General features: G+C 36.9%; 2 protein-coding genes across 2 annotated transcripts; both read left to right on the forward strand.

The window, feature by feature from the left end:
- Positions 1–10,276: 10,276 nt before the first annotated feature.
- On the forward strand, positions 10,277–14,032 carry LOC121377827 (E3 SUMO-protein ligase ZBED1-like). The gene is made up of 3 exons (XM_041505925.1): positions 10,277–10,336; positions 13,065–13,915; positions 13,960–14,032. Exons 1-3 carry the CDS (start codon positions 10,277–10,279, stop codon positions 14,030–14,032), a joined length of 984 nt encoding a protein of 327 aa, XP_041361859.1.
- Positions 14,033–18,635: 4,603 nt separating this feature from the next.
- Positions 18,636–19,742, forward strand: LOC121377828 (P2X purinoceptor 7-like). The gene is made up of 2 exons (XM_041505926.1): positions 18,636–19,151; positions 19,482–19,742. Exons 1-2 carry the CDS (start codon positions 18,921–18,923, stop codon positions 19,740–19,742), a joined length of 492 nt encoding a protein of 163 aa, XP_041361860.1. The 5' UTR covers positions 18,636–18,920.
- The last annotated feature ends 4,041 nt before the right edge of the window (positions 19,743–23,783 follow it).

Below are 23,783 nucleotides of genomic sequence, written 5' to 3' on the forward strand. Positions count from 1 at the left end.
GTTCTAAGTATATAAAAAAGAGATGTACTGGTCATTTTAACCCTCTATTTACCCATGTTGCACTGGGGCAACATACATTTTGCCCCCTCGATTTTGGTACTTACTTAGCCCCATTTGTATATATGCAATGCTAAAATTTTACCATTGCTTACCAATGTTGCACTGGAGCAACATATGCAGTTTACATGCGTCTGGTCCTGTTTTTAGTACTATCCTAAAATGGCAGCCGTCGTCAAATGTTCAGCGTGGTTTGGAAGCTGCACGATCAAGCCAAACTTTTGAAAGTACATCATCAATCCAAAGTGTCAAAGGTATTTATTGAACCACCAACGCAATTTTTTAATTTTGCACGATACGTTCAACTTTGTGTTGCTGAGGTGCAACATTGGTAAGCAATGGAAACTAAATTTTATTTTTATTTGTTCAGATGTTCAAGCGAACACGAAATATGAAAGACATTTTGGCTGCTGTTCTGGATTCAGGCAGTGAATGTGACGAGCTGTCAGAAAGTGATGAGGATGATGAAATTAACGATAGTAACGGTGGCGACAGTTCAGTTCTTCAGATGACGAGCCGTTAGCTACACTTGCCAATGCTGCTAAGCAGATAAATAACAAACGAATAACAAAACATCAAGTTGGTTATTGTTTTGAACGACGTAGAAACTTTGTACCCTCGGCCAGTACTGAATTTGATTCTGGTTCCATTGAACCCGAGCCCAAGGATCAATCCCCAATAGAATATTTTAAACATTTTGTTACTGATGAAATGATTGATAATATTGCAACAGAGACCAATAAATATGGTTTGCAAAAAGATGGAATAAATAGCAAGGTAACAAAAGATGAAATTGAATTATTCTTTGGCATTTATTTCTATATGGGGCTTGTAAAAATGCCACCTGTTAGTTCATACTGGGACAATGAGTTGAGGTTTTTACCTATTGCTGATAACATGAGCAGAAACCGTTTTTACAAAATTCAGGCTCTTTTACATTTTGTCGATAACAATCTTGTGAATGATGAACAAAAAACCGATCGAATTTGGAAATTGAGGCCTTGGATTGACTCACTGAGAGAAAATTTCAACAGTGTTAGCAGCGATGAAAATCAAAGTATTGACGAGATTATGGTGGCATTCAAAGGTCGTTCAATTCTGAAGCAATATATCTGCCCAAAAACCCAAAGAAATGGGGTTTCAAGTTATGGGCAAGGTGCAGTTCATCAGGATTTTTGCACGACTTTGCTGTTTATCAAGGAAAAGGAACTGGCATCAGCGGTGATTATGGAGGCGACTTTGGTTTTGGAGGCAGTGTCGTGCTACAGCTATGTGAATCCGTGCCTCGAGGCCAACAGCACAAAATATTTGCTGATAATTTTTTCACAAACATTACCATGGCAAGTGAACTGAAGGAGCGTGGATTCCACTTTACTGGGACCATCCGAGCCAATCGCTGTTATAAAGCCCCTCTAAAATCATAGCAAGAGCTGAAACGAATGGGACGTGGTGCATTTGATTCTGTCATTGAGACAAAAACCAATCAGGTTTTGGTCCGCTGGTTTGACAACAAATGTGTGACACTACTGTCCACTTATGTTGGCACTTACCCTGTCAACAAGATCAAACGGTATGACAGATCCACCAAAAGCTTCATTGATGTAGACCAACCAGCAGTAATTGGAATCTATAACTCCAAAATGGGTGGAGTTGATCTGCTCGACATGATGTGCACACATTGTACAATCGACAACTAAAGAGTAAAAGATGGTATTTATACATTTTTTTACCATACCCTAACCATTGCAGTGGTAAATGCGTGGTTCCTCTACCGCCGTGACTGCAAATATTTGGCTACTGTAAAGACAATGCCACTGAAACAATTTCAGGGCATGGTCGCTGCTGCATTAGTGAAGAAAGACAAGGTTGTACGTGATCGACCTTCTGGTTCTACTGGCTTAACACCACCGCCGGCAAAGAAGCAACGAGTGATGCCTGGACCAGTCAATGACGTCCGCTACGACAAAACAGATCACTTTCCCTTGCATCAAGAAAAGCGGAATAGATGTACTCTGTACCAAAGGCTATACAAGTTGGAGGTGTTCCAAATGCTTGGTTCATTTGTGTCTGGTTCCCGAACGAAACTGCTTTGTTTCATACCATGAAAAACATGGTAACACGTGACTGTGCCTTGTTTCATACCATGAAAAACATAGTAACATGTGACTGTGCCTCTTTTGAAATCATTGGGCAAGTTCAATTATGTCATTTACTTGTAATAATAATATCTGAGTTGCAGTTTTCGCTTTTTTATTTGTGTCATATATATTTTACAGTACATACCAATGTTGCACTGGAGCAACATTTTGAAAAAGTAGGTCAAGTTGGTCCAATGAAAAAAATTACAATGAATATTGTTTATATCTTCCTGGGAGGCAAACCATACAAGTGGAATTAATTTTAACTCATTTTAAATTGGTTTTGGTAAATAGAGGGTTAAATGAAACATCTTCTTTTTTTTCTTTTTTTTATTTAATTTAATTTCAAATTAATATTATTTTGAAAAAAAATGAATGAAAAATCATTCAAGCAACTTCCACAGGCCTAATAAATATTATGTTATTATTGTTTTATATATTGTTCAGTAGGTGTTGGCTAAAACGGAAAAGAATTTTGTGAAATATTTCATTTGTCAGGGGGTTCAAGAAAATGGCATGTTTAATTTTTAGTATACTTTTTAGCTTTATATTAAATGTTAGACTGTTTAAACATCATTTTAATGCATTACATGTTGTTCAGTACATCCTAAATAATATTATGTGTTGGGTAATGAGAGCTAATACTGAATTATTATTATTATTATTATTTTATTTTTTTCGAAATTTCACATTTTTCGAATGGGGTGGAGAAGATTACCAAATTTTATTAATCAAATACAACATTTTGTTGCCATTCTAAATACAAATGAACAATTGACTACTGATAAGGTGAATGGTGTGTATAAAAGATCTCTTTTTTGTGTGTGTTTTTCAAAACTTTAAATATTTCAACACCAGAACATGTGCAAATGTATAAGGAGTGAGCTGTCAAAATTTGGTATATGTACCATTATTGTAACATAACGGTTGCTATGGGAAATTATGTGAACTGTCTGCCTCGACTTTAAGCTCAAGTTTCGCCAAATATGTTATGGTGACCTGGTCATTATCAAAATGCGATATCTCGACAACTGTTGCATATATTTGAATAAGTTTTGCTCCAGTTTAAAGCATATTGTATGGTTATATCAACTGTATTAAAAAACCACTTTTGAAAATTTGCAACATTTTACTGGTTTTCCTGTCGCCGGTTACAATGAATGAATGTTTAACGACACCCCAGCACGAAAAATACATCGGCTATTGGGTGTCAAACTATGGTAAAATGCAACAACAGTGTGATGATCATCATCAATATAAAAATTCAACAGTTAAATAAAAACACAGTGTAAAAATAAAAATATCACAGATATAGTCCTTTCCAATAAGATTCTTACCTCCCTTGATGAATTATGTCCCTTGACCGATTAGTTAAATACCGAACTTCCGGAGAGAAACCCCTGCGCGTGCTGTAACCTCACCGTGGTGCAGGGGTGTAACATTCTCTTTGAGAATGGCCAATACAGCACAAATTGAAGTTTAGAGTAAAATTCGGTGTCCGTAAAATTCTGTGATATTTGTATTTGTATTTTTGCACAGTTCTTTACACTGTTTTTGTTTAAACCTTGAATTTTTATATTGATGTTGATCATCACTTTATTTATTTGCATTACCATAGTTTGACACCCAATAGCCGATGTATTTTTCGTGCTGGGGTGTCGTTAAACATTCATTCATTCCGGAGAGAAACATTCTCTTTGTTCAAAACAATGGCGTGTAATAAAGCGAAACCGAGTGATTCTATTGATCTTCAAAAGTTAAGTGTGCGTAGCCTGAAGGTTTATTTAAGAGATAGGGGTGCTCATGTGTCAGGTACACGACCCGAGCTTGTGAAAAGGGCGAAGGGTGTTCAATTAATGAAATTTAACCCATTGCAGGAATTGAAAGCGAACGATTTGGAAAATACCGAGCATCGAAAAGTCCAGAAATTTACCACTGTATTTGTCACGGGGATCCTATAATACCCGTAACTGAATAAAACACGATTATCCAAATATCTCTCCTAACTGTATATCTATTAGATCTCTCTGTATCGGGCAGTGTATATCCTAACTGTATATCTATTAGATCTCTCTGTATCGGGCAGTGTATACCCGAGTAGCTCGGCTCTAGGTATCTCAGAGATAAGATCTTATATAAATGTGTGTTATTATAGCACGTTTAGTTCACTAGAAAACACAATACACTTTGGAATCTGTATTAATACTACGCTGACAAATGTACTGCCGCAGTAGTTAATTAACAACAACAAATAATAACAACCCAGAACTGATCACTTAATTAGTTAATCACTAGGTGTCTAGTTTACACAATATTGTAATCACTTCACCGTGACACAACACCCACACGTGTGATAATTGAGAAACGCTTCCAGGGGAACTTAATTAATAAAGGAATTACAACTCTATTCCTATGGTTAATTTTTAATTAACCCTTAACTACTCATTCAGTAACCTTGTAATACAGACTTAATACTGGTACCTATCACAATAAAGACAATAACCTACAGTTTACCTAGGTCCTCTAGGATGACTGGTTAAGCTTTAATAATTTTAGCACAGTGAAGCCTACAATTTACTTCGTCAGTTTACCGGAAACACTGTCTAAATAATATAGGTATAATACAGTATTAAAATATTTAAAGTCACATCAAGGTTATACAACAGAGCAGAAATATATATTTACCAGTCCAAACGGACTAACGTTCCCTGAAAGCCTTCCAATATGTTTCTGCCCGATATCTCTAAAATCCTATCTATTTATTCAAAAATCTGAGAGACAGCGAATATCGCCTGGGGCCACAACGCGGCACCTCACCTATCATGTGAATTTGCCCCAACTCCCAGAGACGGTATGGTTCCTTAGATGGCCAGACTTACTGTCGCCTAGTTCGCCAAAAATCACGGTCGTAAAACCGCACTATCGTAGGTATTACGTAATTACTGGCCACATGGCCTCCACACCTAGTCTAAGTGTGTATTAGGGGGGTACGGTCGCGCGGAGGTATTACGTAACAAGGTGCCCACCTAGTCTAAGTGCATATTGGGAACAGCTCGACCACCACAATAAGAGCATGTTCCGTCACAGTATTTAACGAAATACGTTTTGCCTGAACCTTGGACATTAAATGACAATTGGGAAAGTGACATTGAAAAAATTCCTTTCATGAGAACTGGTGATTTATATAACTATTTGGTTTTAAATAGAAATCGAACTTTTGATTCGAACTCGACGAATGCTAAACTAGTGTTTTCCCGCTTGTTTTAGCATGGTGCAGCACCATGCCTTGAATAATCTAGCACCATCGTGCCTTAATCAGCACCATGCTGCCCTGAAATTAAACAAGCCTTTTTCACTAATTAATTCTAAAATTGCCTTTATAAAACACACAAAAATGTATTATTAATTAATAAAATATGCCTTTTATATCTTTTGCAATTCATTTATTAAAGCAAACACATAAATTACTTTATGTTTAGTTTAATTACTTTTTGTGTATTTTTAATGAAACACAAGTGCCCCAAAAGTGTTTGGTCTACCATGCCTTGCCTAATTTCTAGGGAAATCACTACTAAATGCCAGTTACGAGCCAAAGTATTTTATGAAGACAAACATGTCCATGCCATAATGTATCACAACATCACTGTTAAATGTACACACTGTTATGTAAAATGTAAAGTTATTCCCAGCCTGCCAACTGGAAGAGTAAAACAGAAACCGAAACCGAAACCTCCCATTTTGCCTACAACCCAGTATGCCTACACTCAGTTTGCGTACAGTATGACAACGTGACATCCCCAGTTAATAGTGGGACAATCCTTATTACTTGTTGTCTCAAACCAACATAAAAACATTGGGTAACATTGTATTATATAAACAATTAAGATTAAAATTAATGGGGCGATCACACTGGCCCGAATGAGCTTCCGTTTGTTTTCCATATACGTAAGTGGTTGTTATTGTTTAAAATGGCCGAATGTCCCTCCGAATGTGTTTTCCCCAATGTATCACCGAATGCTTTCAGAATAGACCGAATACTTCCCCGCATGTTGACTTCGAAAGGTTTCCTTTCCGAATGCTTTCAGAACACGGCGAATTGACCTAGAATGGACCGAACTCTTTCCGCAAGGGTTCGGAAAGCGTTCGGCATGTTCTATGTCAATTCGGTGTGTTCGGAAAGCATACGGAACATACTGTCTTTCGGAAAATGTTCTGAAAGAATACTGGAAGGGTTCTGGCTATTCGTTATACATTCGGGCGGCATAAAGGATACTAAAAAAAATTCGGAAAGCATTCGTCATGTTCTAGGTCCATTCGGGGTGTTCGGAAAGCATACGGAACCCAGCACCTCCAAATTTTCATTCCGAATGCACCAAGAACTAGACGCATGCTTCCCAAATACACATGGACGCCACATTCGGATGGTCGATGAAAATTAGTTTGAACATGCACAACAAATTTTTGGAGCTACCGAATGCCATTCCGTATGCATCCGTACAGAGCCGAACAGCCAGTATGCTCCTAGAACACACTGAACGCTTCCTGAATATGATCCGTTCGCTCCCCGAACACCCAAAATTCCTATTCGGAAAACAAACGGAATGGCATTCGGGCCAGTGTGATCGGGCCATTACAGAAGTAATGTAATTGGGGCTTAATGGGGCAAAGGTGATTTCACGCTCTTTATTGTGATTAGTATTAGTCCAATGATCCCATACTGCGATCCTTAATATGTGATCAAAGTGTTAAATGGCATCCATGATTCTTTGATATAGGATTAAAGTTAAATGTTTATATAAACATAAGGATTATCAGAAATGGCTTCCAAGACATATATATGTATATACTGAGCTGTACGTGCAGAATAGGTTGCTATATCGTTGCACTATGGCTGGGTTACAGAGAGTTGAATTTATAACATCACAAAAAGGTGGCCAACAAGTCTTATATGCAGGTTTCCGATACCGATTGAATGTCCGTCGCCAGTCTTCTACACATTTCCGGGTGCAATGGTAGGCTCAGTACAGTAGACGACTATATGAAGTCTGTGTCTGTACAGTCATCCTCAGATCGAAGATCCGGATGATGTACGATTATTGAGCACACTCAGGACTCGTGTTCGGAATGAGTTGCTCCCAGTACAAGAGATATACAATGAGGAGGTTGGTATGTTAACCGATGAACAGGCAGCTATCGTACCGTCATTCAGTAGTCTTGACTCCGGTCTATACCCCACAGACGTAAGATGTTGCCCAAACTTCCAACAAGTCGGTCAGAGGTAGATCTACGTGATCGGTCAGAGGTAGATCTACGTGATTATTGGGTCGAAACGAAAAATAACAAACGTTTCCTGCCAATAAATGATGGCGATGATGACAAATTACTTGTATTTGCTACCGATGAAATGCTTGTTAGAATGCAGGAAGCTGAAACCCTATTCATGGATGGTACGTTTTATGCGTGTCCTGGTTTGTGGGATCAACTGTATTCGATTCACTGTTTATCTGCTGCTACGATGGTTCCTGTTGCATTTGCCCTAATGCCGAACAGAACAAGGGCAGCATATGTGAGATTGTTTAACCAGCTGAGCTCTGTGGTTGAGAAAAAGACCGGGTTTGACTTGTCACCTGAAGTTGTACAGACTGACTTTGAGATTGCAGCAATCCAAGCAATCGAGGAGATTTTCCCAGATGCCGACACACGTGGTTGTTTGTTTCATTTCAGTCAGTGCATGCTGCGAAAAGTTCAGGGGCTTGGACTTACGACACTGTATCGTGCTGATCAAGGGGTACAAACTCTAGTTAGACGTGCCGCCAGTTTACCTTTGCTGCCTATCGATCATGTTCAAGATGTGTGGATAGACATTATGAATGAGTGACCTGATCACCTGCCCCATGTAACTGAATTTACAGACTATGTGACAACAACGTGGGTTGATGATGACTCGTTGTTCAAGGTAGCTATGTGGAACCAGCATGGCAACATTGGTCCTAGAACCAATAACCACCTTGAAGGGTGGCATTCCAAGCTGAACCGTTCTCTTACAAAAGCTCACCCTAACATTTATGAGTTCATAAATAAACTGAAGGACGTTGATCCAACTTGACCACGGGGCAGCTCCATGACCACGAAAGCGGGTGTATCGTGATATTGATGCACGCCTTATGAGGCTAAAGAATCAACTTCAACAAGGCCGCAAAACTCCTTTAGAGTTTTTAGACGCTGCCAGCCACTTCCTAAAATTGCAGTTGTAAATATGACTTTGAACTTTGTACAAAATATTTTTTTAACATTTCTGGGTCATTTTAATAGTTTAATCGTTTTTGTTGTGTAATGTTAATCGTTTTTATAATAAAATATGTGTTTGTCATATTATTTTGTCATGTTATTTTATACATATGGACCATACATGGAATGTCCCACTTTTAACTGGGGATATCATCTTTTCATATTGAGTGTAGGCAAACTGGGTTGTAGGCAAAATGGGTGTAGGCAAAGTGGGTTTGTAGGCAAAATGGGTGTAGGCAAAGTGGGTTTGTAGGCAAACTGGGAGGACACCTTATCCAAAGTGTCTGGGAATGTGCATGCTGCTTGATGTACTTGCAGTGCAGGGTAAGTTTTGCCAATTAAATAATAAATACGAAAAAAATCCAGTTTGTTAACAAAAAATAAAAAATTATTACTGTAGTAACAATTTACCATGAATATCAAAGTTGGAACTGTTTATAATTAATATAAATTATGTATAATTGTTGTTTCATTCTGCATAAATTAAACATAATGTAATATTTTAAAAATTAAATGTGGGTTTTTTAGTGAAGGCGAATCATGCAACCATATTGCAGCGTTGTTGTATGCTCTTGTGGACATCAGCACAAAGAAGAAAGATGGACTGCAAAGATAGAACAACACCAGCAACATTTAACCAATGGATGCATCCAGTTTGTGCCAGAAATTGAAACAATGTGCTCCTCATGCAGCAATTTATTGTGTGACACCAGTTCGTAAAATGAAATTGAAATCACACCAGAATCTGATGTACCTGTGTTACACAACATAAACTTTATGTATGGTGATAATGTTAATCTAATGAACAAAGAATGTACAACATATTTCGAAGACTATTTCTATTCACTAAAGTGTTCTGAAGCAGACTGCCATATAATTGAAAAAGATACCAAACGACAAACCAAAAGCTATCAGTGGAAGGTTGCTCGTGCTGGCCGATTGACCAGTTCTAATTTTGGCACCATATATAAACTTAAAGAAACCAACCTCCAGACAACACATTAAAAACACTTCTTAATTATACTGAATTTCAAGTAGCAAGTGTTACATGAAGCTGCTGCCAGACGTGTATATTCGAAGAGTATACAGAAAATGCACCCACCTATGAAAATTATGCAGTGTGGTTTAATTGTTAATTCTCTTTACCCCCACTTGGGAAGCAGCCCAGATGCTCTTCTGAACTGTACACATTGTGAACAAAATGATGGAGTTCTTGAAATTAAGTGCCCATACAAGTACCGTTTTATGTTGGCATCAGAAGCAGCCAAAGACAAAGCGTTCTGTTGTGAATTAGTTAAAAATAAAGTCCAGTTAAAAAAGAACCATGTTTATTATTTTCAAATACTTGGACAACTGGCAATTACGAACAGGAAATGGTGTGATTTTTTCATTTGGACTTTGAAAGGGACACTCAGTTGAGAGGATTCACTTTGATAACAATGCCTCTGCGCGTGCTGTAACCTCACCGTGGTGTTTGTGTTCAGGGCTGAAATTAATATTAACAAATAATTTGCAGCTACATACGAGTCTGAGAAACATTTCCCAATTTGTAACTTTTATCAACTGCATTTGTTTAAAGCTGCTATGTCTGGTTTCAGTCTTATAAAATCAAGTTCTACGTTCAAATACTGCACTTTTAATTCACTCGCGAGTTGTCGCCATTAACGCATATCGTCACATGCTTACTACGCACTTTCAAAAATTCTCGCCATTTTGGAATGCAACAGTCGCTAAACCGTGCTATTTTTAGCCGTATTTGACGTCACGCATGTGAAAAGCTTTCCTCAATCAAAATGGAAGTAAGCTTGGAAATGTCGTTTGGTTTCGGTCAAACAAGCGGAGAAGACAATCAGGTAAGATCAAACAAGATATTATGTACGTTATTTACTGTTTATGTTGTAGAGAGATATAACTGAGGCTATTAAGCTAATTCAATATTAGGTTGGTGTATTAAATAGCATACATACAATGTGGCCAGTGCGGTTGTACGTATTGCCGTGATAAACCTATTGTGGGTATTGTCCTTCCCAGTGTCCTTGAACGTTGATTTTTGGTAAAAGTGTTTTAAAATAACAACAACCCCTTCTCCCATTTTTGTGTGCAATAAAAACTGTTCAGAAATAAATACAATTGAAATATAAACATTAAATATAGTATCATTATGAAGATTACGTTCACTGCTAGGCACGGGGGGGGGGGGGGGGGGGTCACTGGCACTACTGCTGTTGAAGCTATAAATAGTATAATCCACAGAAAAATTCCTGTTTTTTCTAATGGAATTTATACAAGTTATTTATTTCCTAGCCAATTGATTTCATAATTGCACACAATTTTTTTTCTTCTAAAAACTTTTAAAATTTTACTTTTCTTCTCACATCAAACCCAAATGAAATTATTTACAATAAACGTGTTTGTAAGAGGTTTAGAGTTTATTGTGATAAACCCCATTGAAATATTGGTAGTCTAATTACCCAAATGAAAATTAAATGTTGTTGTCGTTTTATTTTTTTAACTTATACTTGAGTCCAGGAATTTATCTACATATCTTGTGGGTACAGGACATCTAGGCCCTTCCCGAAATCAAGTGGCACTGAAAATTTCCAATTTGACATGTGAATATTTTTTTTATTATGTCTACTCTAATAAATCCGTTACAATGGTTTAGTGGTCTAAATGTCCAAATTATGCTTCTTTTCCCAGTTCCATAAAATGTAGGACCCTGGTAAAGAAAATTTGTGATAAATCCCTGGAGTCATTGTAATATTTATCATTAATGTCCCTAAATGCGTTAGGCTTTAAATTCCGTTCAGTTTGTTTTCTTGTGCATGTTTCATGCAATTAACTAACATCTGATTTAGTGCTGCAACGATAAACCGGTATACCGGTATATCACGATAATTGATCAGCTCGATACGAACCGCGGTACAGTTTTGCGTATCGCGATTTTTACACGCTTTTTTTTTTGGTATCTGACTTGACTTGAAATAGGCACACAAACAAATAAACAAAACAAAAAACCCATCATTTCATTAATTGGCGATGACAGGAAATGTAACAATCACGTCAAGCGTAGTCGGGTCGGTTATACTTGGTTCTGACATCTAAACAAAACGTGCTAAAAGTCAAATAAAAATAACCAGTTAAGGATAATTACAAATTTACAAATACACCTTTTGTTACCTACACATTATTATTCATTTACGTTGGAATTCGTCTACTGCTATCATCGTCAAAGAAATAAACCAACAACTTGCAACAAGTGAGCACTTCGCTGTTTTCGCCTGAACTCGGAATACTTCTGCTGATCGTTTAAGACACTTCGGCCAATAACCTTTGGTTCGGTCGATCTGCCGGAAGATTACGACTGAATACGTACATTTCCGTATCAAGCGAGCAGCAACGGAAAAGCCCGATAGTAAGGATTTCCCAATGCGACAATTTACAACTAGTTTGACACCGTAACATCTGTGGTATAGCGTGTGCTAAAAATAAAAATAAAAAAATGACCAAGAAGAACATTATGCTAATAAATGTCGTTGTTTATATAATCATTTAGGTCTATTATCTTTGATCCAAGAAAACATTCCCAGTCTGGAGCTCCACGCGGTAAGACGTGTTTGTTTCGCTTGTGCACACTGCACGTGCTTTCGTGTGCTCGACTTGGGGGTCCTTCATTTCGTTGTTTTTGTCAGCGAAATGAAGTTTTTTACTGGGATGTATGCGGCCATTGGAACTGATTGAACGCTGGAACGCTTCTCGTTTCGACAGTCTGCACCACCAGGTTGGATTCTTTTTCAGCGAGATTCCTCGCCTCCACGTCATTTCTCCGTCTGACTATGTTGACTTGTTTTTTCGTGACTCGTATGACGGCCATTCTGCAGAACGCCACGGTTGTTCGCGTTTAGTCTCTACATGTCCGAGCCTGTCCTAGCAGCACTAGAAGATTGACCGCCCCACTCTAAGAAGAAATAGGAAGCAGGGTCGGCCCCTACTACTCTTTTCTAGACTTTACATTGCTTTATAGTGATACCATCTCGTATCCTCCGGAGTCGGGCCCGTCCGCACCACTATACCAACCCATGACGACTGGACTATACCCTAGTCTGATACTCTACTCGTTCAGACGGATCCGGCTTCTCAAGATCTGTATTTCAGCACAGCACTACACCTTCAACGTCTATCGACTGTCAATCTAGGGGTTTTCTTGACGGGATGCAACCCATCTCGTCCCTTTAAGCTGTGCACCCAAACGGCCTTAACGAGGCCACTCGCGTGGACATATCGATCGGACTTTAAACGTTTAGATCTGCGTTTAAAATTTTATGTCGAAATTACTTCTTTTTTGTAATATTATTAAATAGTCCAATCCTCTCTTTTTTCTCTTATTTAATTTTGGACTGTCCTTCTAAAATGCTCCAAATTATATCAATATTCGGCCGAGCAGTCAATTCTTTTTTATTTTTGGCACTTTTTCTTTTTTTTCTTTAATCTATTAACTTTTTTTACTAATTGCTATTTTCAAAATTCTGCCTATTCTGCCTAATTCTGCTCCCACAAACCATACCGAGCATTTTCTTACAGACAACGAAATATAAAACTACCGGCGAAAGACATAAAACTGTCACTAAAGCTGTCGGAAGATTTATAGTTAAAGATCTCCGACCGTTCAGCATCGTGTCAAACGAAGGTTTCAAAGATATGGTTGAACAACTTGATCCGAGGTACCAGTTACCATCACGCACTTATTTCGCCGAAACTGTCATACCTAACATGTACCAGGAATGTCGCGCTGACGTTATTTCCAGTCTCAAGGATGTCCCAGTAGCACTCACGACTGATGGATGGACAAGTAGAGCAACCCAGTCTTATGTTACTATAACAACTTCTCACATCACTGAAGACTGGAACCTGAAGTCATTCGTACTTCAAACAAGAGAATTGCCAGAGAGCCATACAGGTGTAAACATTGCCCAAGTTTTAACTGACGCAATTTCTGAATGGGGCCTTAACAAGAACCCTCCTTTGGTCACTGATAATGCGGCAAATATGGAAGTTGCAGCGATTGAGGCAGGTTGTATTCCTCATATTGGATGCTACGCTCATACACTCAACTTGGCAGCGCAGAGGGGCCTTAAGGTGAATTCTGTGTCACGAATTCTTGCTCGTGTACGGCGCGTCGTATCCTTTTTTCACCGGAGTACGACTGCTGCAGCTTTGCTTAAAGAGAAAACCAAACGGCAAGGACTTAAAAATGTTAAGTTACTTCAAGATGTACCTACACGTTGGAATTCTGCATGTGATATGCTGGAGAGGTTTCTTGAACTGCAGCCCGCAATCTATGCCGCACTAGTGGCTAAAGAAATCCGTAGCAATGTGAATGACATATCAACATTATCTGAGGCAGATACCACGATAGCAGAGGACATTGTGTCGTGCCTTCTTCCACTGAAAGCAATTACTACTGTATTGTGCACAGAGAAGATGCCTACTGTATCAATCATTCTTCCACTCCAGAGGAAATTGTTGACAAGTGTCTTGGTGTCTACTGAGATGGATTCTGATGTTATTAAACAGATGAAGAAGGCCATGGCTTCTGATTTGGAAAGCAGGTAAGACTGTTTTAACTTTTAATGAATATAATCTTGGAGTGTATTGCACAATCATAATATTTAAATGTAAGGCTCCTGTCCAAATGATTGCTCATTGACTACTGACAAGTATATCAAAAGCTGTGGTATGTGTGTGTTGTCCTGTCTGTTGGAAAATGAAAATAAAATGTCCTTTCCTGTAAATGAAATACATACTGTATACTGTTACATTTTACAAAGGGTATGTTACTGAATTTAAATGTTGCTCCAAATATTGAATACTCAATATTACTCAATATATTCATTACATTATATGTATATTACGTACCAAAGCGGGTGGGGTGGGGGTCTGGGTGTTACACCAATACATATTGAATAGTGAATACAACCACTGAATGTCACTGATGTTGGTTTGACAAATAATATGCACGCCCTTACTTCCAGGTATAGCAATAAGCAGGACTTTCTGCAAAAGTGTACTGCACTGGATCCCCGCTTTAAAGTGTCATGTGTGAATGCAGAGCAGCAACATGAGGTGTACCACAGACTTGCAGTTGAAGCAGCTAATATGAAACCACGACTTGTGTCTGTGAAGGTGGAACCAACCACATCAACCACAACAGTTGCTGATGACCTACCTGCATTGCCAGTCATGCTACCAGATATGGAATCAGCTGGTAACTTTTGTCTTTCATTCAATTACCTTTTTCCAAAAATGTTTGTTTGTAAGTATAAGTGTGACAAAAAGTTATGACATGTGTAGACACTTGAAAAACTGTCAGGTTGGAATAAATAATGGATACTTTAATACTTTTAAATTTTTTAATGTTACCCTGTACCCACAACATAATTACTGGTTTTAAATTATTTTTTAACAAATAAAAACAAGGCAAATGAACATATTATTTTTTATTAAAACAATTCAAAATTCAAATTACCGCTAAAGTAACTTTTTTATGTCTACTATCATTCAGTCACAATATGAGACTGTGGGCCAATTGTAAAGTTATGTATTGTATAAAGTATGAGAAATATATTCACTGTTTACTGTTATTTATTTCTTGGAAATTTAATCTTCTTGATATTTAATTGTATTCATATTAAAAAATATATCAAAAGAAATTGGCTCCTTATTTACTCCTGTTGAGTCAGTGTTTACTTTTTAAAATGTTGTTCTAGCAACAAATCATTTACACTATAGCAATATACAGGGCTGTTCTAATACCATATTTCAGATGCACAGTCTGATGTCAAACAACCTCGACAAAGATCACAAGTGACCTCACTACTCAGTCTAGTTGTGCCAGTGGTGGTTTAGCCTCCATTTTAGGTGATGTTGTTTTCATAAAGGAGGAGATGTTACCCAAGAAATCCAACTTGGAACAGGCAATATTCGAAATTGATGTCTTCAAAGGTCACGCGCTTATACCGATATCAGAAGACCCATTGGTATGGTGGAAAGAACACCACTGGCACTTTCCTCTTCTCTCACAGTTAGCCAGAAACGGTTGTGTATTCCAGCCACATCAGTACCATCAGAACGCGTGTTCAGTACAGCTGGGGACATTGTCATAGCACAGAGGGCCGCACTCAATCCTGAAGTTGTGGACATGCTCATATTCTTGAAGAAAAATATGGCCTAAAACATTTAACCTGACACCTGAAACTAATAAAGATCATTAAAAAATGCATGCCTCCTTATTTTATTAAAAAAACAACCCATAAATATTAAATATAAATAATATCAACTATATCGCAATACATATCGCAATACGGTTTCTTATATTGCAATATATCGCAATACGGTTTCGACCGTATCGTTGCACCCCTAATCTGATTTGTCGTCATCTGTTAGTAATTAATTTGTGAGGGTTTTTTTTATTTCATAGTTTGGGAACATTTCTATGAACAGTAAGTTTTCAGTCAAGTAAGTATTTATAGTCCGTCCCATCCTACATAAACAATTTTGTTTATAAATAATTGCATTTTGGTTTCATGTGAGAAGAAAATTAAGTCTTTTTGAAATAACAGATGTTTCATATTTTTGTGTGCAATTTAGAAAAAACATGGCTCCGGAAATGAAGAAATAAATAGCTTGTAGTAAATTCCATAGTATGAAAAAAAAAAAGGCATTCCCTATGCAGGTTTACTGCAAGGGGGTAAACCATCCCTAAATGTTATATTTTTAAACTTAAAGTTAACTTCACAAAATTAATTACTATATTATTTTCTTAACACTAACCCCTAAACGTAACCAATTCTGGGGGAGGCCCCCCATACCCCAGCGATACAGCGCTAGCTATTTCTCGTCACAGCCAGTGCACCATGGCTGGTATATCAAAGGCAGTGGTATGTGCTATCCTGTCTCTGGGATGGTGCATATAAAAGATCCCTTGCTGTTAATTAGAAAGAGTAGCCCATGAAGTGGCGACAGAAGGTTTCCTCTCAGTATCTGTGTGGTCCTTAACCATATGTCTGACGCCATATAACCGTAAATAAAATGTGTTGAGTGCGTCGTTAAATAAAACATTTCTTTCTTCTTCTTTTTTAATTCCATAGTGCAATACCCAAAAATTTCTTTCTGGCAAAAACACTGCTATGGGAAGGACTATAAATTCATTTCAACTTTACAAAAGTTATAATACACAAGTTAATTTTATTAAATCGTTATTGTTTATTTCTTAATTTACTACTACCAGACAACTTGATTCATAGATATGGAGTTAAAAAATGGACCAACATTTAATTATAAGTTTCATAAAATTATATTCGATTTGCAAAAGGTATGCTGCATTTTTGTGAGCCTACTGTAGAAAATACTGAACTAACTTCCAGCTGGGTCAAACTTCGAGGTGCACCCAACTTTTGATACAGAAGTTAATGCCATAAGTCCTGTAATTGGAGATAAATGTGTGTTGGTTTTAAAAAAAAAATTCATCTGGGCAAAACATTTATGCAATTTTATTTCATCTAGTACCACTGCTTAAATCGTTAATACATAGCTACTGATCTATTGGTCACAACTGATTACTAGTATTTGATATTAATGGATTTTGTAAGCACAACCCACTAATGAGCAGTGGGGAAACTGACTTACCTACAAAAATGTGTTTCATATTGTGCTAATTGGTTCTTCTTTACCAAAAAAAAAGTACAGTGTATCAGCCATAGGTTATTAGGGAACACCAGCATTTAGATTTGTTTTTTAAATATTTCAGTCAAATTCTGACGGTGATGAATCACCAATCTATACAGGCAAGGGAAAGGGCCGTGGAAAGAATAGGAGTGGACAAAGAGGAATAGGGCAGAGCAAGGGACGAGGGCAGAGCAAGGGACGAGGGCAGAGCAGGGGACGAGGGCAGAGCAAGGGACGAGGAAAGAAACTGTCCAAATGTGATGCAGAACGAGTAAAGGAACAGTTTGAAAACAGGAAAACAAGGTTAAAGGTATGATTTTTATTGTACATAATCGTATAATTGTAAATGTTATGAAAAGCACAGGAAATAATGTCATGTTATCCATATTCAGTATTTCAGGTCAAAAATACATAATGACATTAGGCTTATTCCACCCAAACTCATCCTGGGATGCAAAAATTAAAATTCATCTTATAAATTCAAAAAGTGCTTTTTTAATATTATGCAGGGGTTTCCCCAGGGGGCCGTTAGGCGTCACGGCCCGACACGCCTTGGTCCGTAAATTAAGCGCTTTGACGGCGCCTTAAATCAATTGCCGCTACGCCTTGATTTGAAGTACTTTAGAACAATGAACATGCAGACATTACAACAGGCATTTAACACGACGCTGAAATCAACAGCAACAACATGGTGCAAATTATGAAATTGTTTGGGGTGGGGAATTGATAGGTTATTTAAAAAAAAAGTCCCCTCCCTCCCCCCCCAAAAAAAACCCCACACAAATATAACCCCAACACGATATGATTTGATGGATTCAACCCACTACCCCACTTCTTTTGGCTTGATTTGTGTTATAATGATGCTAAATATGTAAGCGCCTTAAACAAATCCTGGGGAAAGGCCCGATTATGGATATGTATATTTATGTTAAATAACAAACAAATCATAAACAGTGAGATCATTTTGTGTGTGCCGCTATTTGAAAATACAACACCTGCAAAGAAAACAAAACACAAAAAATAGAATACCTAACGTTTCTGCTAAAAACATTATCAACAGTCAGTAAAAACAAAATCAAGTAAAATTAATGAAATTTGTTTGTGATAGGATGTTCAGTTTCTCGAATCAGACATGTAACACTAACAAATTTATGTAACACTACATTTTAATGATTAGGATTTTTTTCTTCTTTGACTTGAGTAATGAGATTATTCTTTTGTGATAAATATTCACTTACATTTTGGTGATTAAAAGCAACATACCAAATTTTTTTATCACAAGTTTGGCAACTTTCAGATATAGAAAAAAAATGCAACGTAATCAAACGTAAGCCATTACAAATATCTGTGAAATTTAGCCAATGTTTCTTGTTTTATTTTGTGAAGTAAAGTAGGATTATTACTAATCGGTAGGTTACAACAGAAACCCTTTCATAAATTTAATTTACACACATTTTCACCTAAAGTGAGTGAAGTGAAATACACCTTATGTGGAATGAGCCGTTACAAAATTATTTTATTCAGAAGAAAAAAACCTAGTTCCAGTTACTTCTTTTGCTAGTCATTAATGAATATTTGCCCATTGCTATATTAATTGTTTATAATTTTCCAAATACCTATATTACATTTCCACCCCTCCTAATAATGAACACACAGTATTAATTTTCAACATGTATTAACCATTTGTTATTATTTCAGGAACTTATATCAGACATGCCGAATATTGAGGTCAGAAACCTGTGTCTGCGATTAGCAGAAAGAGAGCCAGGAATGGTGTTTGACTTGTGTGAGGCAAGTGCATCACCATCCCCTTACAGATACCATCCACCACCAGGACAGACCAGTCCAAGTTGGTGTAGGTGTGGCAATTGCCGGGAGATGCCAACAGAAATCGATAGGAAAGGCTGTGACAACCTTCCACGGAACTGCATCTCCCAACAACCAGTGGGTATTCATTGTAATCACATGTTAATTATCATCATTAGAAGCTTCAAAAAGACAATAATAAATATTGAATGTTTAATAGTAAAAACATTTTTTTATCAAGATATTCCAAGCAGATAATGGGAATAAATCAAATGGTCACTGTAAAACCGGCATTAACATCCACAAATGGTCAAAGACAACATTGTTATCCCATAATTATATTGGGATAATGTATGAAATTTATCAAATATTTCATTCAACCCAGATAAATATTCCAAGGTTTATTTGTGGTGGTTAGTATGAAAGATAAACATGACATATTAACTGCACACCAATTTTCTTTTACAGGAAATGGACATCTTAGTACTGGAGGAGCAAGTTTTGAGACTTGCATACACCTACAGAAATGACATTTTGGGACTCCACAATTTGATGCTGGAGGATTATAACAAGGCAATGAGGCATACAGCCTACAGACAGTTTGTATTGTGGAGACATGGTCGTCTGGGTGCTGGAGTCAGACGTGTTATTCCAAGCTGCTGTGTTATTCCAAGCTGCTATGTTTGGAGAATCAGAGATAAATTTCCAGACCCATTTGGCACTCATTGAAGCCATTCAGGAGGACTGCTTCGTTGGCACCCAAATCAGTGAGGACTTGATTGGGAATCCACCCATAAAGCGAGTCAGACGAAAGCAGAAGAATCTGCAGGCACGCCAACCAGGACGTAAGACAGTTACAGAGCTTCTTCGTGGTGTTGGCTACAATATCCGATGGAAAGATACTCTGTGATTTTATTGTGTATATTAATAAATAAAGAAAATAAAATGTTTAAATTTTATTATGTGGGATTTTGTCCCTATTTTCACTTTGTGGGATTATGTCCAGGTAGATTTCGTACTGAGAGATTTTGTCCGGATACCACGAAACATACATCGGCTATTGGGTGTCAAACTATGGTAAATACAACACAGAAAAAGGTTATAATATGAAAGAAGTGTACTTTCATGATTGAAATTTTATTTATTTTTACTACCAAAACGATTAATACGGATGGCATTTGTTATTTCTATAGCTAAATATAAACGTTATACCAATAGGCCTCTCGAAGTCTGGTATTTTGTTTTATAGCAGTTCTATAATAAAATGAGGTGAAAGCAATTTGGGCCCGTTTATACAAAGTTCTAAAAACGTCAACACAAAGCCAAAGTTCACTGTCATCAGTGTAAGATAAGAGGAAAGTCCTGCTGGATTTGATACCAGTGATAGATGGCTACCTGATGGTAAATGTGTGCGTGTCTGTGGAAATAAAATATATGTTCTTGAAAATCTATACGTAAATCTATACGTAAATGGCCTTAAAAAAGCCTTAAATTTTACGCTGACAAGGTGTATGCACCGTGTATCACTCTCCATCACACAACATGGTCACCAGTGTGTCAGTGTACCATGAAATAACGAGCAATGTAACCTACATGATTAGTAAACATAGTGTATGTAAACACACATGAATTTGTTTCCATTAGTACATTTGTTTTGTTTCTAAGATGATAAATGGTATTTTTGTTTGTTATTCAAAATCATCTACACAGGGCTGGATGTAGCCCAGTGGTAAAGCACTTATTTGGGATCGATCCCCGTCAGGCACATTGGCTATTTCTCGTTACAGCCAGTGCAAAACGACTGGTATATTAAAGGTTGTGTTATGTGCTGTTCTGCCTGAGATGGTGCATAGATCTCTTGCTACTAATGGGGAAAAAAAACGTAATGGGTCTCATTTGTAAGACTGAATGAATCAATGAATGTTTAACGACACCCCAGCACGAAAAATGCATTGCCTACTGGGTGTCAAACTATGGTAAAGTCACCCCTGCGCGTGCTGTAACCTCACTGTGGTGCAGGGGTGTAACATTCTCTTTGAGAATGGCCAATACAACACAAAATTGAAATTTTGATTAAAAGTCGATATCTATATGTGATATGTGCATGTTTGAACAGTTCTTTACACTATGTTTTTGTTTAAATTTTGAATTTTTATATTGATGTTGATCATCAAACTTTTTTGCATTTACCAGAGTTCGACACCCAATAGCCGATGTATTTGTCGTGCTGGGGTGTCGTTAAACATTCATTCATTCATGGTAAAGTCAAAACATGAAGTGATGATCAACATCAATATAAAAATTCAACAATTATATTAAAACAGTGTACAGAACTGTGCAAAAATACAAATACCACAGATAGATATTAAAATTTACAATAAAATTAACGACACCCCAGCACGAAAAATGCATCGGCTATTGGGTTTTACAATAAAAGTCAGTATCTCAAAGAAACTGTAAAATCAGTTCTGGATGGAATCGTTGCCCAAATATATCTTTTCGAGTTTCTTTCAAATAATTACACTCCACCAAAATGTAGCGCACCGTCAGAGTACACTGACAGTGGTCACACTGAGGTGTAAGACTTAAAATTGCCAAAAGTTTTACATCCCATAGGAGATGATTAATAAATTGATAATTAAAGGGACATTCCTGAGTTTGCTGCATTGTAAGATGTTTCCGACTAATAAAATATTTCTACGATTAAACTTTCATATTCAATATATTTTCTGGTTTAGAATACCAGTGTCTGTATATTCAATGTGTTGCTGGTCGTCTTAATATTTGTAAAAAGCCCAAACTGGATTTTGTCTTCAAATAATTTCGTACGTGCGAAAAAAAACAAAAATTGGAAATAAAATGAAATTTAACCTAGTACAAATATTAGAACAACCAGAAACACGTTTAATATTTAGTCACTAATATTTTATGCAGAAAAATATATTTGATATGTAATTACAGTCGTTAAACAGTCTTTGTTATTCGATAACATCTTCAAACGTGCAGCAACCTCAGGAATGTCCCTTTAATAAAGCAATGTTCTCTAGTGCTGTCATTAAACAAACAAAAACCCACTGTAATGACCGTTTAGAATTGTTTGATTTTTGAAAGTTCAATACATTCATTTTCCAATTAGTGGCAGACTTCTTAATTGGAAAACCCGAGAGTGGCAGTCTTCTTACTGAGAAAACCTGATGCAGGCAGTTTTAGTGTGAAAATCTCAAAGGGACATTACCTAGTCTGCTGCATTGTAAGATGTTTCCGGCTAATAAAATATTTCCTAAAATATATTTTTTCGTACGTACGAAATTATTTGAAGACAAAATCCAATCTGGGCTTCTTATAAATATTAAGATGACCAGAAACTCATTAAATATACAGACAATGATATTCTAAACAAAAAGATATATTTAATATGTAGGTTTAATCGTAGAAATATTTTATTAGACGGAAACACCTTATAATGTAGCAGACTTAGGAATATCCCTGTAACCAAGCACAAATATTAGAACGATCAGAAACACTTTTGATATACAGCCACTAATATTTTGTGCAGAAAAATATATTTGATATGTAATTACAATCGTTAAAAACTGTCAGTCGATAACATCTTTAAAACTCCAACAAACTCAGGAATGTCCCTTTAAAGGCAAAATCGGTATATTAAATACAGCATTGCAACCTCGATAGTGGCAGTCTTCTTAGACAAAACCTGAAACGGGCAGCGTTTCAGTGTGGAAATGTTAATGGCAAAACCAGTATATTAAATATGGCAGCCTACTTAATGACAAAACATTAGTAACAAATCATACACTTGCAGCAAATCGTGATAAATTTCATGACAATTCTGTCTGGGGCAGATTCACGATGTTAAAAGCGCTGAAGGCTTCGCCGTAAAAATTATTTGTGGTGGACATTTAAAATATAGGTCACTGGAATAAACATGTTGTGCTCGGAGCACTGCCACTGCCGGTAGTACCATTTGGTAAATATCGAATATACATTACAAGTGGGAAATTAAAAAGTAACATAATTAAAAAAAAATATGTTTAAAAACCCCGTAATATTATAGGTTTATCAATAATTCCCCATTACCAACAAACCGATTAATTATAGTGAAGTGTACCAAGTACCGTACCAGTCTAACATAATAACTATCTACGGTCGCCATCCTTTTGTTTGTTTGGGTTGTTTGTTTTTTTTTGGGGGGGGGGGGGTATTCACTGTTGCCCATTTCCAATTAACCCTCTTTTTTTTTTTTTTTTGTATAGGTATGTTGTAGATATCAGTTTAATTAGATTTTTAGTTGCAGCCATTAATCTGGACTGAAGCGTAACAAAAACCAGTCGTGTGTAATAATAACTATATATACGGAAGCCGTGCATTTTAGAATGTGTCTGGGCTGAAGCGTAACAAAAACCAGTCGTATGCAATATATACACGGAAGCCGTGCATTTTAGAATGATAGTTTAATTCAGACTTATACGCGTATACTTTAGCATAGTACGTCCTGTTACCGCGTGGCTTATCGCAAAATGGGATTCTAAATATTACATGTGTCTAACGTAACGATTTGTTTTGCTCTTTTGTTATGCTCTTTTGTTATTCATGCATTAAATGCATATAGTAAAACAAAAAAATCCGACTCAAGTTATTAATTTCCAGTAGGAAACGCGTACCAGTTTTGATGCCGAGACGTACATACACAAAGGGAAGGAACTCTCGAATGTTAATGCCGATGGGTACATTGTTCATGTTTGGCACAAAGAT

Source organism: Gigantopelta aegis, chromosome 7 (assembly GCF_016097555.1).
Source record: "Gigantopelta aegis isolate Gae_Host chromosome 7, Gae_host_genome, whole genome shotgun sequence".
Classification (NCBI taxonomy): Eukaryota; Metazoa; Mollusca; class Gastropoda; order Neomphalida; family Peltospiridae; genus Gigantopelta; species Gigantopelta aegis.